General features: G+C 40.1%; 1 protein-coding gene across 2 annotated transcripts in view; it reads right to left on the bottom strand.

The window, feature by feature from the left end:
• LOC129867662 (cyclin-dependent kinase-like 5) overlaps window positions 1–16,259 on the bottom strand; it is a 177,435-nt gene that overhangs the window by 145,131 nt on the left and 16,045 nt on the right. For both annotated transcript variants that reach the window (XM_055941238.1, XM_055941239.1), the window contains exon 3: window positions 6,034–6,068. In XM_055941238.1, coding sequence (XP_055797213.1) covers window positions 6,034–6,068 — 35 coding nt within the window. The remainder of the gene's footprint in view (window positions 1–6,033; window positions 6,069–16,259) is intronic.

Here is a 16,259-nt window from a genome sequence, read left to right as displayed (position 1 = left end):
ATTCATAGACTTGTCCAGAAGTCACTCCTGCGTTGTTGTCTTGGCTGTGTGCTTAGGATCGTTGTCCTGTTGGAAGGTGAACCTTTGCCCCAGTCTGAGGTCCTGAGCGCGCTGGAGCAGGTTTTCATCAAGGATCTCTCTGTACTTTGCTCTGTTCACCTTTGCCTTGATCCTGACTAGTGTCCCAGTCCCTGCTGATGAAAAACATCCCCACAGCATGATGCTGCCACCACCATGCCTCACCGTATGTTTCCTCTAGACGTGATGTTTGGCATTCAGGCCAAAGAGTTCAATATTGGTTTCATCAGACCAGAGAATCTTGTTTCTCATGGTCTGAGAGTCTTTATGTGCCTCTTGGCAAACTCCAAGTGGGCTGTCATGTGCCTTTTAATGAAGAGTGGCTTCCGTCTGGCCACTCTACCATAAAGGCCTGATTGGTGGAGTGCTGCAGAGATGGTTGTCCTTCTGGAAGGTTCTCCCATCTCCACAGAGGAGCTCTGGAGCTCTGTCAGAGTGACCATCGGGTTATTTGTCATCTCCCTGACCAAGGCCCTTCTCCCCTGAATGCCCAATTTGGCTGGAAGGCCAGCTCTAGGAAGAGTCTTGGTGGTTCCAAACTTCTTCCATTTCAGAATGATGGAGGCCACTGTGTTCTTGGGGACCTTCAATGCTGGATACATGTTTTGGTACCCTTCCCCAGCTCTGTGCCTCGACACAATCCTGTCTCAGAGCTCTACGGACAATTCCCTTGACCTCATGGCTTGGTTTTTGCTCTGACATGCACTGTCAACTGTGGGACCTTATATAGACAGGTGTGTGCTTTTCCAAACCAATTGAATAGGACTACACAGTCTGACCCCAACCCTACTGTCTACTAACTCATGTAGGACTACACAGTCTGACCCCAACCCTACTGTCTACTAGCTCATGTAGGACTACACAGTCTGACCCCAACCCTACTGTCTACTAACTCATGTAGGACTACACAGTCTGAACCCAACCCTACTAACTACTAGCTCATGTAGGACTACACAGTCTGACCCCAACCCTACTAACTACTAGCTCATGTAGGACTACACAGTCTGACCCCAACCCTACTAACTACTAGCTCATGTAGGACTACACAGTCTGACCCCAACCCTACTGTCTACTAACTACTAACTCATGTAGGACTACACAGTCTGACCCCAAACCTACTGTCTACTAGCTCATGTAGGAATACACAGTCTGACCCCAACCCTACTGTCTACTAACTACTAGCTCATGTAGGACTACACAGTCTGACCCCAACCCTACTGCCTACTAGCTCATGTAGGACTACACAGTCTGACCCCAACCCTACTGTCTACTAGCTCATGTAGGACTACACAGTCTGACCCCAACCCTACTAACTACTAACTCATGTAGGACTACACAGTCTGACCCCAACCCTACTAACTACTAGCTCATGTAGGACTACACAGTCTGACCCCAACCCTACTGCCTACTAACTCATGTAGGACTACACAGTCTGACCCCAACCCTACTAACTACTAGCTCATGTAGGACTACACAGTCTGACCCCAACCCTACTGTCTACTAGCTCATGTAGGACTACACAGTCTGACCCCAACCCTACTGTCTACTAGCTCATGTAGGACTACACAGTCTGACCCCAACCCTACTGTCTACTAACTACTAACTCATGTAGGACTACACAGTCTGACCCCAACCCTACTGTCTACTAACTACTAGCTCATGTAGGACTACACGGTCTGACCCCAACCCTACTAACTACTAACTACTAGCTCATGTAGGACTACACAGTCTGACCCCAACCCTACTAACTACTAACTCATGTAGGACTACACAGTCTGACCCCAACCCTGCTGTCTACTAACTACTAGCTCATGTAGGACTACACAGTCTGACCCCAACCCTACTGTCTACTAACTACTAACTCATGTAGGACTACACAGTCTGACCCCAACCCTACTGTCTACTAGCTCATGTAGGACTACACAGTCTGACCCCAACCCTACTGTCTACTAGCTCATGTAGGACTACACAGTCTGACCCCAACCCTACTAACTACTAGCTCATGTAGGACTACACAGTCTGACCCCAACCCTGCTGTCTACTAACTACTAGCTCATGTAGGACTACACAGTCTGACCCCAACCCTACTGTCTACTAACTACTAACTCATGTAGGACTACACAGTCTGACCCCAACCCTACTGTCTACTAACTACTAACTCATGTAGGACTACACAGTCTGACCCCAACCCTACTGTCTACTAACTACTAGCTCATGTAGGACTACACAGTCTGACCCCAACCCTACTGTCTACTAGCTCATGTAGGACTACACAGTCTGACCCCAACCCTACTAACTACTAACTCATGTAGGACTACACAGTCTGACCCCAACCCTGCTGTCTACTAACTACTAGCTCATGTAGGAATACACAGTCTGACCCCAACCCTACTGTCTACTAGCTCATGTAGGACTACACAGTCTGACCCCAACCCTACTGTCTACTAACTACTAACTCATGTAGGACTACACAGTCTGACCCCAACCCTACTGTCTACTAACTACTAGCTCATGTAGGACTACACAGTCTGACCCCAACCCTACTGTCTACTAACTACTAGCTCATGTAGGACTACACAGTCTGACCCCAACCCTACTAACTACTAACTCATGTAGGACTACACAGTCTGACCCCAACCCTACTAACTACTAACTCATGTAGGACTACACAGTCTGACCCCAACCCTACTGTCTACTAACTACTAGCTCATGTAGGACTACACAGTCTGACCCCAACCCTACTGTCTACTAACTACTAGCTCATGTAGGACTACACAGTCTGACCCCAACCCTGCTGCCTACTAACTACTAGCTCATGTAGGACTACACAGTCTGACCCCAACCCTACTAACTACTAGCTCATGTAGGACTACACAGTCTGACCCCAACCCTACTGTCTACTAGCTCATGTAGGACTACACAGTCTGACCCCAACCCTACTGTCTACTAGCTCATGTAGGACTACACAGTCTGACCCCAACCCTACTGTCTACTAACTACTAACTCATGTAGGACTACACAGTCTGACCCCAACCCTACTGTCTACTAACTACTAGCTCATGTAGGACTACACAGTCTGACCCCAACCCTACTAACTACTAACTACTAGCTCATGTAGGACTACACAGTCTGACCCCAACCCTACTGTCTACTAGCTCATGTAGGACTACACAGTCTGACCCCAACCCTACTGTCTACTAGCTCATGTAGGACTACACAGTCTGACCCCAACCCTACTAACTACTAACTCATGTAGGACTACACAGTCTGACCCCAACCCTACTAACTACTAGCTCATGTAGGACTACACAGTCTGACCCCAACCCTACTGCCTACTAACTCATGTAGGACTACACAGTCTGACCCCAACCCTACTAACTACTAGCTCATGTAGGACTACACAGTCTGACCCCAACCCTACTGTCTACTAGCTCATGTAGGACTACACAGTCTGACCCCAACCCTACTGTCTACTAGCTCATGTAGGACTACACAGTCTGACCCCAACCCTACTGTCTACTAACTACTAACTCATGTAGGACTACACAGTCTGACCCCAACCCTACTGTCTACTAACTACTAGCTCATGTAGGACTACACAGTCTGACCCCAACCCTACTAACTACTAACTACTAGCTCATGTAGGACTACACAGTCTGACCCCAACCCTACTAACTACTAACTCATGTAGGACTACACAGTCTGACCCCAACCCTGCTGTCTACTAACTACTAGCTCATGTAGGACTACACAGTCTGACCCCAACCCTACTGTCTACTAACTACTAACTCATGTAGGACTACACAGTCTGACCCCAACCCTACTGTCTACTAGCTCATGTAGGACTACACAGTCTGACCCCAACCCTACTGTCTACTAGCTCATGTAGGACTACACAGTCTGACCCCAACCCTACTAACTACTAGCTCATGTAGGACTACACAGTCTGACCCCAACCCTGCTGTCTACTAACTACTAGCTCATGTAGGACTACACAGTCTGACCCCAACCCTACTGTCTACTAACTACTAACTCATGTAGGACTACACAGTCTGACCCCAACCCTACTGTCTACTAACTACTAGCTCATGTAGGACTACACAGTCTGACCCCAACCCTACTGTCTACTAGCTCATGTAGGACTACACAGTCTGACCCCAACCCTACTAACTACTAACTCATGTAGGACTACACAGTCTGACCCCAACCCTGCTGTCTACTAACTACTAGCTCATGTAGGAATACACAGTCTGACCCCAACCCTACTGTCTACTAGCTCATGTAGGACTACACAGTCTGACCCCAACCCTACTGTCTACTAACTACTAACTCATGTAGGACTACACAGTCTGACCCCAACCCTACTGTCTACTAACTACTAGCTCATGTAGGACTACACAGTCTGACCCCAACCCTACTGTCTACTAACTACTAGCTCATGTAGGACTACACAGTCTGACCCCAACCCTACTAACTACTAACTCATGTAGGACTACACAGTCTGACCCCAACCCTACTAACTACTAACTCATGTAGGACTACACAGTCTGACCCCAACCCTACTGTCTACTAACTACTAGCTCATGTAGGACTACACAGTCTGACCCCAACCCTACTGTCTACTAACTACTAGCTCATGTAGGACTACACAGTCTGACCCCAACCCTGCTGCCTACTAACTACTAGCTCATGTAGGACTACACAGTCTGACCCCAACCCTACTAACTACTAGCTCATGTAGGACTACACAGTCTGACCCCAACCCTACTGTCTACTAGCTCATGTAGGACTACACAGTCTGACCCCAACCCTACTGTCTACTAGCTCATGTAGGACTACACAGTCTGACCCCAACCCTACTGTCTACTAACTACTAACTCATGTAGGACTACACAGTCTGACCCCAACCCTACTGTCTACTAACTACTAGCTCATGTAGGACTACACAGTCTGACCCCAACCCTACTAACTACTAACTACTAGCTCATGTAGGACTACACAGTCTGACCCCAACCCTACTGTCTACTAGCTCATGTAGGACTACACAGTCTGACCCCAACCCTACTAACTACTAACTCATGTAGGACTACACAGTCTGACCCCAACCCTACTAACTACTAGCTCATGTAGGACTACACAGTCTGACCCCAACCCTACTGTCTACTAGCTCATGTAGGACTACACAGTCTGACCCCAACACTACTGCCTACTAACTCATGTAGGACTACACAGTCTGACCCCAACCCTACTGTCTACTAGCTCATGTAGGACTACACAGTCTGACCCCAACCCTACTGTCTACTAGCTCATGTAGGACTACACAGTCTGACCCCAACCCTACTGTCTACTAGCTCATGTAGGACTACACAGTCTGACCCCAACCCTACTGTCTACTAGCTCATGTAGGACTACACAGTCTGACCCCAACCCTACTGTCTACTAGCTCATGTAGGACTACACAGTCTGACCCCAACCCTACTGTCTACTAGCTCATGTAGGACTACACAGTCTGACCCCAACCCTACTGTCTACTAGCTCATGTAGGACTACACAGTCTGACCCCAACCCTACTAACTACTAACTCATGTAGGACTACACAGTCTGACCCCAACCCTACTAACTACTAGCTCATGTAGGACTACACAGTCTGACCCCAACCCTACTGTCTACTAGCTCATGTAGGACTACACAGTCTGACCCCAACACTACTGCCTACTAACTCATGTAGGACTACACAGTCTGACCCCAACCCTACTGTCTACTAACTCATGTAGGACTACACAGTCTGACCCCAACCCTGCTGTTCCTATACAATACCATCTTGCCTAAAACAATGAAACATCCTGTATTTTGGTATATTCTGTTTGGTTCAGGTTAATTACCTCCATCAGTGTTTAGAAGTGGTAATGATGGGTCTCAGAAAAGGATAGTAATGTGTTTATATGAGGCTCTTACCTTGTGTCTGCACTTCAGGACCACTCCATAGGCACCTGGTGGAGAGAGTAGTACTTTAAGATGTCATCAAACTTACACACCAACACTGTAGACCTAATACTACCTGACCTAAAGCTTCCCTGTTTGTTGTTAACAACATGGAGTCACCTTCAGCAGCTAGTTTATTCAGATAAACAGAGAGTATCAACCAACAGCCACAATTAAATGCTGACAGGATGAATGTAGAACATGACGGGAGGTCTAACTTCTGCCCGTATGGGATCACAGGTAGTGTTCAATGGTTTAAATGTAGTGGTAATGTAGTGGTAGTGTAGTGGTAATGTAGTGGTAATGTAGTGGTAATGTTCCATAGTTTGAGTGTAGTGGTAGTGTAGTGGTAATGTTCCATAGTTAAGTGTAGTGGTAATGTTCCATAGTTTAAGTGTAGTGGTAGTGTAGTGGTAATGTAGTGGTAATGTTCCATAGTTTAAGGGTAGTGGTAGTGTAGTGGTAATGTTCCATAGTTTAAGTGTAGTGGTAGTGTAGTGGTAATGTTCCATAGTCTAAGTGTAGTGGTAATGTAGAGGTAATGTAGTGGTAATGTTCCATAGTTTAAGTGTAGTGGTAATGTTCCATAGTTTAAGTGTAGTGGTAGTGTAGTGGTAATGTTCCATAGTTTAAGTGTAGTGGTAATGTTCCATAGTTTAAGTGTAGTGGTAATGTAGTGGTAATGTTCCATAGTTTAAGTGCAGTGGTAATGTAGTGGTAATGTTCCATAGTTTAAGTGTAGTGGTAGTGTAGTGGTAATGTTCCATAGTTTAAGTGTAGTGGTAATGTTCCATAGTTTAAGTGTAGTGGTAATGTAGTGGTAATGTTCCATAGTTTAAGTGTAGTGGTAGTGTAGTGGTAATGTTCCATAGTTTAAGTGTAGTGGTAATGTTCCATAGTTTAAGTGTAGTGGTAGTGTAGTGGTAATGTTCCATAGTTTAAGTGTAGTGGTATTGTAGTGGTAATGTTCCATAGTTTAAGTGTAGTGGTAGTGTAGTGGTAATGTTCCATACTCTAAGTGTAGTGGTAATGTAGTGGTAATGTTCCATAGTTTAAGTGTAGTGGTAGTGTAGTGGTAATGTTCCATAGTTTAAGTGTAGTGGTAATGTAGTGGTAATGTTCAATAGTTTAAGTGTAGTGGTAATGTAGTGGTAATGTTCCATAGTTTAAGTGTAGTGGTAGTGTAGTGGTAATGTTCCATAGTTTAAGTGTAGTGGTAATGTAGAGGCAATGTTCCATAGTTTAATTGTAGTGGTAATGTAGTGGTAATGTTCCATAGTTTAAGTGTGGTGGTAATGTAGTGGTAATGTTCCATAGTTCAAGTGTAGTGGTAGTGTAGTGGTAATGTTCCATAGTTTAAGTGTAGTGGTAATGTAGTGGTAATGTTCCATAGTTTAAGTGTAGTGGTAATGTAGTGGTAATGTTCCATAGTTTAAGTGTAGTGGTAATGTTCCATAGTTTAAGTGTAGTGGTAATGTTCCATAGTTTAAGTGTAGTGGCAATGTTCCATAGTTTAAGTGCAGTGGTAATGTAGTGGTAATGTTCCATAGTTTAAGTGTAGTGGTAATGTAGTGGTAAAGTAGTGGTAATGTTCCATAGTTTAAGTGTAGTGGTAATGTAGTGGTAATGTTCCATAGTTTAAGTGTAGTGGTAATGTAGTGGTAATGTTCCACAGTTTAAATGTAGTGGTAATGTAGTGGTAATGTTCCATAGTTTAAGTGTAGTGGCAATGTTCCATAGTTTAAGTGTAGTGGTAATGTAGTGGTAATGTTCCATAGTTTAAGTGTAGTGGTAGTGTAGTGGTAATGTTCCATAGTTTAAGTGTAGTGGTAATGCTCCATAGTTTAAGTGTAGTGGTAATGTAGCGGTAATGTTCCATAGTTTAAGTGTAGTGGTAGTGTAGTGGTAATGTTCCATAGTTTAAGTGTAGTGGTAATGTAGTGGTAATGTTCCAGTTTAAGTGTAGTGGTAATGTAGTGGTAATGTTCCACAGTTTAAGTGTAGTGGTAATGTAGTGGTAATGTTCCATAGTTTAAGTGTAGTGGTAATGTTCCATAGTTTAAGTGTAGTGGTAATGTAGTGGTAATGTTCCATAGTTTAAGTGTAGTGGTAGTGTAGTGGTAATGTTCCATAGTTTAAGTGTAGTGGTAATGTAGTGGTAATGTTCCATAGTTTAAGTGTAGTGGTAATGTAGTGGTAATGTTCCATAGTTTAAGTGTAGTGGTAGTGTAGTGGTAATGTTCCATAGTTTAAGTGTAGTGGTAATGTAGAGGCAATGTTCCATAGTTTAATTGTAGTGGTAATGTAGTGGTAATGTTCCATAGTTTAAGTGTGGTGGTAATGTAGTGGTAATGTTCCATAGTTCAAGTGTAGTGGTAGTGTAGTGGTAATGTTCCATAGTTTAAGTGTAGTGGTAATGTAGTGGTAATGTTCCATAGTTTAAGTGTAGTGGTAATGTAGTGGTAATGTTCCATAGTTTAAGTGTAGTGGTAATGTTCCATAGTTTAAGTGTAGTGGTAATGTTCCATAGTTTAAGTGTGGTGGTAATGTAGTGGTAATGTTCCATAGTTCAAGTGTAGTGGTAGTGTAGTGGTAATGTTCCATAGTTTAAGTGTAGTGGTAATGTAGTGGTAATGTTCCATAGTTTAAGTGTAGTGGTAATGTAGTGGTAATGTTCCATAGTTTAAGTGTAGTGGTAATGTTCCATAAATTAAGTGTAGTGGTAATGTTCCATAGTTTAAGTGTAGTGGCAATGTTCCATAGTTTAAGTGCAGTGGTAATGTAGTGGTAATGTTCCATAGTTTAAGTGTAGTGGTAATGTAGTGGTAATGTTCCATAGTTTAAGTGTAGTGGTAATGTTCCATAGTTTAAGTGTAGTGGTAATGTTCCATAGTTTAAGTGTAGTGGCAATGTTCCATAGTTTAAGTGCAGTGGTAATGTAGTGGTAATGTTCCATAGTTTAAGTGTAGTGGTAATGTAGTGGTAAAGTAGTGGTAATGTTCCATAGTTTAAGTGTAGTGGTAATGTAGTGGTAATGTTCCATAGTTTAAGTGTAGTGGTAATGTAGTGGTAATGTTCCACAGTTTAAATGTAGTGGTAATGTAGTGGTAATGTTCCATAGTTTAAGTGTAGTGGCAATGTTCCATAGTTTAAGTGTAGTGGTAATGTAGTGGTAATGTTCCATAGTTTAAGTGTAGTGGTAGTGTAGTGGTAATGTTCCATAGTTTAAGTGTAGTGGTAATGCTCCATAGTTTAAGTGTAGTGGTAATGTAGCGGTAATGTTCCATAGTTTAAGTGTAGTGGTAGTGTAGTGGTAATGTTCCATAGTTTAAGTGTAGTGGTAATGTAGTGGTAATGTAGTGGTAATGTTCCATAGTTTAAGTGTAGTGGTAATGTAGTGGTAATGTTCCACAGTTTAAGTGTAGTGGTAATGTAGTGGTAATGTTCCATAGTTTAAGTGTAGTGGTAATGTTCCATAGTTTAAGTGTAGTGGTAATGTAGTGGTAATGTTCCATAGTTTAAGTGTAGTGGTAGTGTAGTGGTAATGTTCCATAGTTTAAGTGTAGTGGTAATGTAGTGGTAATGTTCCATAGTTTAAGTGTAGTGGTAATGTAGTGGTAATGTTCCATAGTTTAAGTGTAGTGGTAGTGTAGTGGTAATGTTCCATAGTTTAAGTGTAGTGGTAATGTAGAGGCAATGTTCCATAGTTTAATTGTAGTGGTAATGTAGTGGTAATGTTCCATAGTTTAAGTGTGGTGGTAATGTAGTGGTAATGTTCCATAGTTCAAGTGTAGTGGTAGTGTAGTGGTAATGTTCCATAGTTTAAGTGTAGTGGTAATGTAGTGGTAATGTTCCATAGTTTAAGTGTAGTGGTAATGTAGTGGTAATGTTCCATAGTTTAAGTGTAGTGGTAATGTTCCATAGTTTAAGTGTAGTGGTAATGTTCCATAGTTTAAGTGTGGTGGTAATGTAGTGGTAATGTTCCATAGTTCAAGTGTAGTGGTAGTGTAGTGGTAATGTTCCATAGTTTAAGTGTAGTGGTAATGTAGTGGTAATGTTCCATAGTTTAAGTGTAGTGGTAATGTAGTGGTAATGTTCCATAGTTTAAGTGTAGTGGTAATGTTCCATAGTTTAAGTGTAGTGGTAATGTTCCATAGTTTAAGTGTAGTGGCAATGTTCCATAGTTTAAGTGCAGTGGTAATGTAGTGGTAATGTTCCATAGTTTAAGTGTAGTGGTAATGTAGTGGTAAAGTAGTGGTAATGTTCCATAGTTTAAGTGTAGTGGTAATGTTCCATAGTTTAAGTGTAGTGGTAATGTTCCATAGTTTAAGTGTAGTGGTAATGTAGTGGTAATGTTCCATAGATTAAGTGTAGTGGTAGTGTAGTGGTAATGTTCCATAGTTTAAGTGTAGTGGTAATGTAGTGGTAATGTTCCATAGTTTAAGTGTAGTGGTAATGTAGTGGTAATGTGCCATAGTTTAAGTGTAGTGGTAATGTTCCATAGTTTAAGTGTAGTGGTAATGTTCCATAGTTTAAGGGTAGTGGTAATGTAGTGGTAATGTTCCATAGTTTAAGTGTAGTGGTAGTGTAGTAGTGTAGTGGTAATGTTCCATAGTTTAAGTGTAGTGGTAATGTAGTGGTAATGTTCCATAGTTTAAGTGTAGTGGTAATGTTCCATAGTTTAAGTGTAGTGGTAATGTTCCATAGTTTAAGTGTAGTGGCAATGTTCCATAGTTTAAGTGCAGTGGTAATGTAGTGGTAATGTTCCATAGTTTAAGTGTAGTGGTAATGTAGTGGTAAAGTAGTGGTAATGTTCCATAGTTTAAGTGTAGTGGTAATGTAGTGGTAATGTTCCATAGTTTAAGTGTAGTGGTAATGTAGTGGTAATGTTCCACAGTTTAAATGTAGTGGTAATGTAGTGGTAATGTTCCATAGTTTAAGTGTAGTGGCAATGTTCCATAGTTTAAGTGTAGTGGTAATGTAGTGGTAATGTTCCATAGTTTAAGTGTAGTGGTAGTGTAGTGGTAATGTTCCATAGTTTAAGTGTAGTGGTAATGCTCCATAGTTTAAGTGTAGTGGTAATGTAGCGGTAATGTTCCATAGTTTAAGTGTAGTGGTAGTGTAGTGGTAATGTTCCATAGTTTAAGTGTAGTGGTAATGTAGTGGTAATGTAGTGGTAATGTTCCATAGTTTAAGTGTAGTGGTAATGTAGTGGTAATGTTCCACAGTTTAAGTGTAGTGGTAATGTAGTGGTAATGTTCCATAGTTTAAGTGTAGTGGTAATGTTCCATAGTTTAAGTGTAGTGGTAATGTAGTGGTAATGTTCCATAGTTTAAGTGTAGTGGTAGTGTAGTGGTAATGTTCCATAGTTTAAGTGTAGTGGTAATGTAGTGGTAATGTTCCATAGTTTAAGTGTAGTGGTAATGTAGTGGTAATGTTCCATAGTTTAAGTGTAGTGGTAGTGTAGTGGTAATGTTCCATAGTTTAAGTGTAGTGGTAATGTAGAGGCAATGTTCCATAGTTTAATTGTAGTGGTAATGTAGTGGTAATGTTCCATAGTTTAAGTGTGGTGGTAATGTAGTGGTAATGTTCCATAGTTCAAGTGTAGTGGTAGTGTAGTGGTAATGTTCCATAGTTTAAGTGTAGTGGTAATGTAGTGGTAATGTTCCATAGTTTAAGTGTAGTGGTAATGTTCCATAAATTAAGTGTAGTGGTAATGTTCCATAGTTTAAGTGTAGTGGCAATGTTCCATAGTTTAAGTGCAGTGGTAATGTAGTGGTAATGTTCCATAGTTTAAGTGTAGTGGTAATGTAGTGGTAATGTTCCATAGTTTAAGTGTAGTGGTAATGTTCCATAGTTTAAGTGTAGTGGTAATGTTCCATAGTTTAAGTGTAGTGGCAATGTTCCATAGTTTAAGTGCAGTGGTAATGTAGTGGTAATGTTCCATAGTTTAAGTGTAGTGGTAATGTAGTGGTAAAGTAGTGGTAATGTTCCATAGTTTAAGTGTAGTGGTAATGTAGTGGTAATGTTCCATAGTTTAAGTGTAGTGGTAATGTAGTGGTAATGTTCCACAGTTTAAATGTAGTGGTAATGTAGTGGTAATGTTCCATAGTTTAAGTGTAGTGGCAATGTTCCATAGTTTAAGTGTAGTGGTAATGTAGTGGTAATGTTCCATAGTTTAAGTGTAGTGGTAGTGTAGTGGTAATGTTCCATAGTTTAAGTGTAGTGGTAATGCTCCATAGTTTAAGTGTAGTGGTAATGTAGCGGTAATGTTCCATAGTTTAAGTGTAGTGGTAGTGTAGTGGTAATGTTCCATAGTTTAAGTGTAGTGGTAATGTAGTGGTAATGTAGTGGTAATGTTCCATAGTTTAAGTGTAGTGGTAATGTAGTGGTAATGTTCCACAGTTTAAGTGTAGTGGTAATGTAGTGGTAATGTTCCATAGTTTAAGTGTAGTGGTAATGTTCCATAGTTTAAGTGTAGTGGTAATGTAGTGGTAATGTTCCATAGTTTAAGTGTAGTGGTAGTGTAGTGGTAATGTTCCATAGTTTAAGTGTAGTGGTAATGTAGTGGTAATGTTCCATAGTTTAAGTGTAGTGGTAATGTAGTGGTAATGTTCCATAGTTTAAGTGTAGTGGTAGTGTAGTGGTAATGTTCCATAGTTTAAGTGTAGTGGTAATGTAGAGGCAATGTTCCATAGTTTAATTGTAGTGGTAATGTAGTGGTAATGTTCCATAGTTTAAGTGTGGTGGTAATGTAGTGGTAATGTTCCATAGTTCAAGTGTAGTGGTAGTGTAGTGGTAATGTTCCATAGTTTAAGTGTAGTGGTAATGTAGTGGTAATGTTCCATAGTTTAAGTGTAGTGGTAATGTAGTGGTAATGTTCCATAGTTTAAGTGTAGTGGTAATGTTCCATAGTTTAAGTGTAGTGGTAATGTTCCATAGTTTAAGTGTGGTGGTAATGTAGTGGTAATGTTCCATAGTTCAAGTGTAGTGGTAGTGTAGTGGTAATGTTCCATAGTTTAAGTGTAGTGGTAATGTAGTGGTAATGTTCCATAGTTTAAGTGTAGTGGTAATGTAGTGGTAATGTTCCATAGTTTAAGTGTAGTGGTAATGTTCCATAGTTTAAGTGTAGTGGTAATGTTCCATAGTTTAAGTGTAGTGGCAATGTTCCATAGTTTAAGTGCAGTGGTAATGTAGTGGTAATGTTCCATAGTTTAAGTGTAGTGGTAATGTAGTGGTAAAGTAGTGGTAATGTTCCATAGTTTAAGTGTAGTGGTAATGTTCCATAGTTTAAGTGTAGTGGTAATGTTCCATAGTTTAAGTGTAGTGGTAATGTAGTGGTAATGTTCCATAGTTTAAGTGTAGTGGTAGTGTAGTGGTAATGTTCCATAGTTTAAGTGTAGTGGTAATGTAGTGGTAATGTTCCATAGTTTAAGTGTAGTGGTAATGTAGTGGTAATGTGCCATAGTTTAAGTGTAGTGGTAATGTTCCATAGTTTAAGTGTAGTGGTAATGTTCCATAGTTTAAGGGTAGTGGTAATGTAGTGGTAATGTTCCATAGTTTAAGTGTAGTGGTAGTGTAGTAGTGTAGTGGTAATGTTCCATAGTTTAAGTGTAGTGGTAATGTAGTGGTAATGTTCCATAGTTTAAGTGTAGTGGTAATGTTCCATAGTTTAAGTGTAGTGGTAATGTTCCATAGTTTAAGTGTAGTGGCAATGTTCCATAGTTTAAGTGCAGTGGTAATGTAGTGGTAATGTTCCATAGTTTAAGTGTAGTGGTAATGTAGTGGTAAAGTAGTGGTAATGTTCCATAGTTTAAGTGTAGTGGTAATGTAGTGGTAATGTTCCATAGTTTAAGTGTAGTGGTAATGTAGTGGTAATGTTCCACAGTTTAAATGTAGTGGTAATGTAGTGGTAATGTTCCATAGTTTAAGTGTAGTGGCAATGTTCCATAGTTTAAGTGTAGTGGTAATGTAGTGGTAATGTTCCATAGTTTAAGTGTAGTGGTAGTGTAGTGGTAATGTTCCATAGTTTAAGTGTAGTGGTAATGCTCCATAGTTTAAGTGTAGTGGTAATGTAGCGGTAATGTTCCATAGTTTAAGTGTAGTGGTAGTGTAGTGGTAATGTTCCATAGTTTAAGTGTAGTGGTAATGTAGTGGTAATGTAGTGGTAATGTTCCATAGTTTAAGTGTAGTGGTAATGTAGTGGTAATGTTCCACAGTTTAAGTGTAGTGGTAATGTAGTGGTAATGTTCCATAGTTTAAGTGTAGTGGTAATGTTCCATAGTTTAAGTGTAGTGGTAATGTAGTGGTAATGTTCCATAGTTTAAGTGTAGTGGTAGTGTAGTGGTAATGTTCCATAGTTTAAGTGTAGTGGTAATGTAGTGGTAATGTTCCATAGTTTAAGTGTAGTGGTAATGTAGTGGTAATGTTCCATAGTTTAAGTGTAGTGGTAGTGTAGTGGTAATGTTCCATAGTTTAAGTGTAGTGGTAATGTAGAGGCAATGTTCCATAGTTTAATTGTAGTGGTAATGTAGTGGTAATGTTCCATAGTTTAAGTGTGGTGGTAATGTAGTGGTAATGTTCCATAGTTCAAGTGTAGTGGTAGTGTAGTGGTAATGTTCCATAGTTTAAGTGTAGTGGTAATGTAGTGGTAATGTTCCATAGTTTAAGTGTAGTGGTAATGTAGTGGTAATGTTCCATAGTTTAAGTGTAGTGGTAATGTTCCATAGTTTAAGTGTAGTGGTAATGTTCCATAGTTTAAGTGTGGTGGTAATGTAGTGGTAATGTTCCATAGTTCAAGTGTAGTGGTAGTGTAGTGGTAATGTTCCATAGTTTAAGTGTAGTGGTAATGTAGTGGTAATGTTCCATAGTTTAAGTGTAGTGGTAATGTAGTGGTAATGTTCCATAGTTTAAGTGTAGTGGTAATGTTCCATAGTTTAAGTGTAGTGGTAATGTTCCATAGTTTAAGTGTAGTGGCAATGTTCCATAGTTTAAGTGCAGTGGTAATGTAGTGGTAATGTTCCATAGTTTAAGTGTAGTGGTAATGTAGTGGTAAAGTAGTGGTAATGTTCCATAGTTTAAGTGTAGTGGTAATGTAGTGGTAATGTTCCATAGTTTAAGTGTAGTGGTAATGTTCCATAGTTTAAGTGTAGTGGTAATGTAGTGGTAATGTTCCATAGTTTAAGTGTAGTGGTAGTGTAGTGGTAATGTTCCATAGTTTAAGTGTAGTGGTAATGTAGTGGTAATGTTCCATAGTTTAAGTGTAGTGGTAATGTAGTGGTAATGTGCCATAGTTTAAGTGTAGTGGTAATGTTCCATAGTTTAAGTGTAGTGGTAATGTTCCATAGTTTAAGGGTAGTGGTAATGTAGTGGTAATGTTCCATAGTTTAAGTGTAGTGGTAGTGTAGTAGTGTAGTGGTAATGTTCCATAGTTTAAGTGTAGTGGTAATGTAGTGGTAATGTTCCATAGTTTAAGTGTAGTGGTAATGTAGTGGTAATGTTCCATAGTTTAGGTGTAGTGGTAGTGTAGTGGTAATGTTCCATAGTTTAAGTGTAGTGGTAATGTAGAGGCAATGTTCCATAGTTTAATTGTAGTGGTAATGTAGTGGTAATGTTCCATAGTTTAAGTGTGGTGGTAATGTAGTGGTAATGTTCCATAGTTCAAGTGTAGTGGTAGTGTAGTGGTAATGTTCCATAGTTTAAGTGTAGTGGTAATGTAGTGGTAATGTTCCATAGTTTAAGTGTAGTGGTAATGTAGTGGTAATGTTCCATAGTTTAAGTGTAGTGGTAATGTTCCATAGTTTAAGTGTAGTGGTAATGCTCCATAGTTTAAGTGTAGTGGCAATGTTCCATAGTTTAAGTGCAGTGGTAATGTAGTGGTAATGTTCCATAGTTTAAGTGTAGTGGTAATGTAGTGGTAAAGTAGTGGTAATGTTCCATAGTTTAAGTGTAGTGGTAATGTAGTGGTAATGTTCCATAGTTTAAGTGTAGTGGTAATGTAGTGGTAATGTTCCATAGTTTAAGTGTAGTGGTAGTGTAGTGGTAATGTTCCATAGTTTAAGTGTAGTGGTAATGTAGTGGTAATGTTCCATAGTTTAAGTGTAGTGGTAATGTAGTGGTAATGTTCCACAGTTTAAGTGTAGTGGTCATGTAGTGGTAATGTTCCATAGTTTAAGTGTAGTGGTAATGTTCCATAGTTT

Source organism: Salvelinus fontinalis, chromosome 12 (assembly GCF_029448725.1).
Source record: "Salvelinus fontinalis isolate EN_2023a chromosome 12, ASM2944872v1, whole genome shotgun sequence".
Classification (NCBI taxonomy): Eukaryota; Metazoa; Chordata; class Actinopteri; order Salmoniformes; family Salmonidae; genus Salvelinus; species Salvelinus fontinalis.
This window is presented reverse-complemented; position numbering and strand designations above follow the sequence as displayed.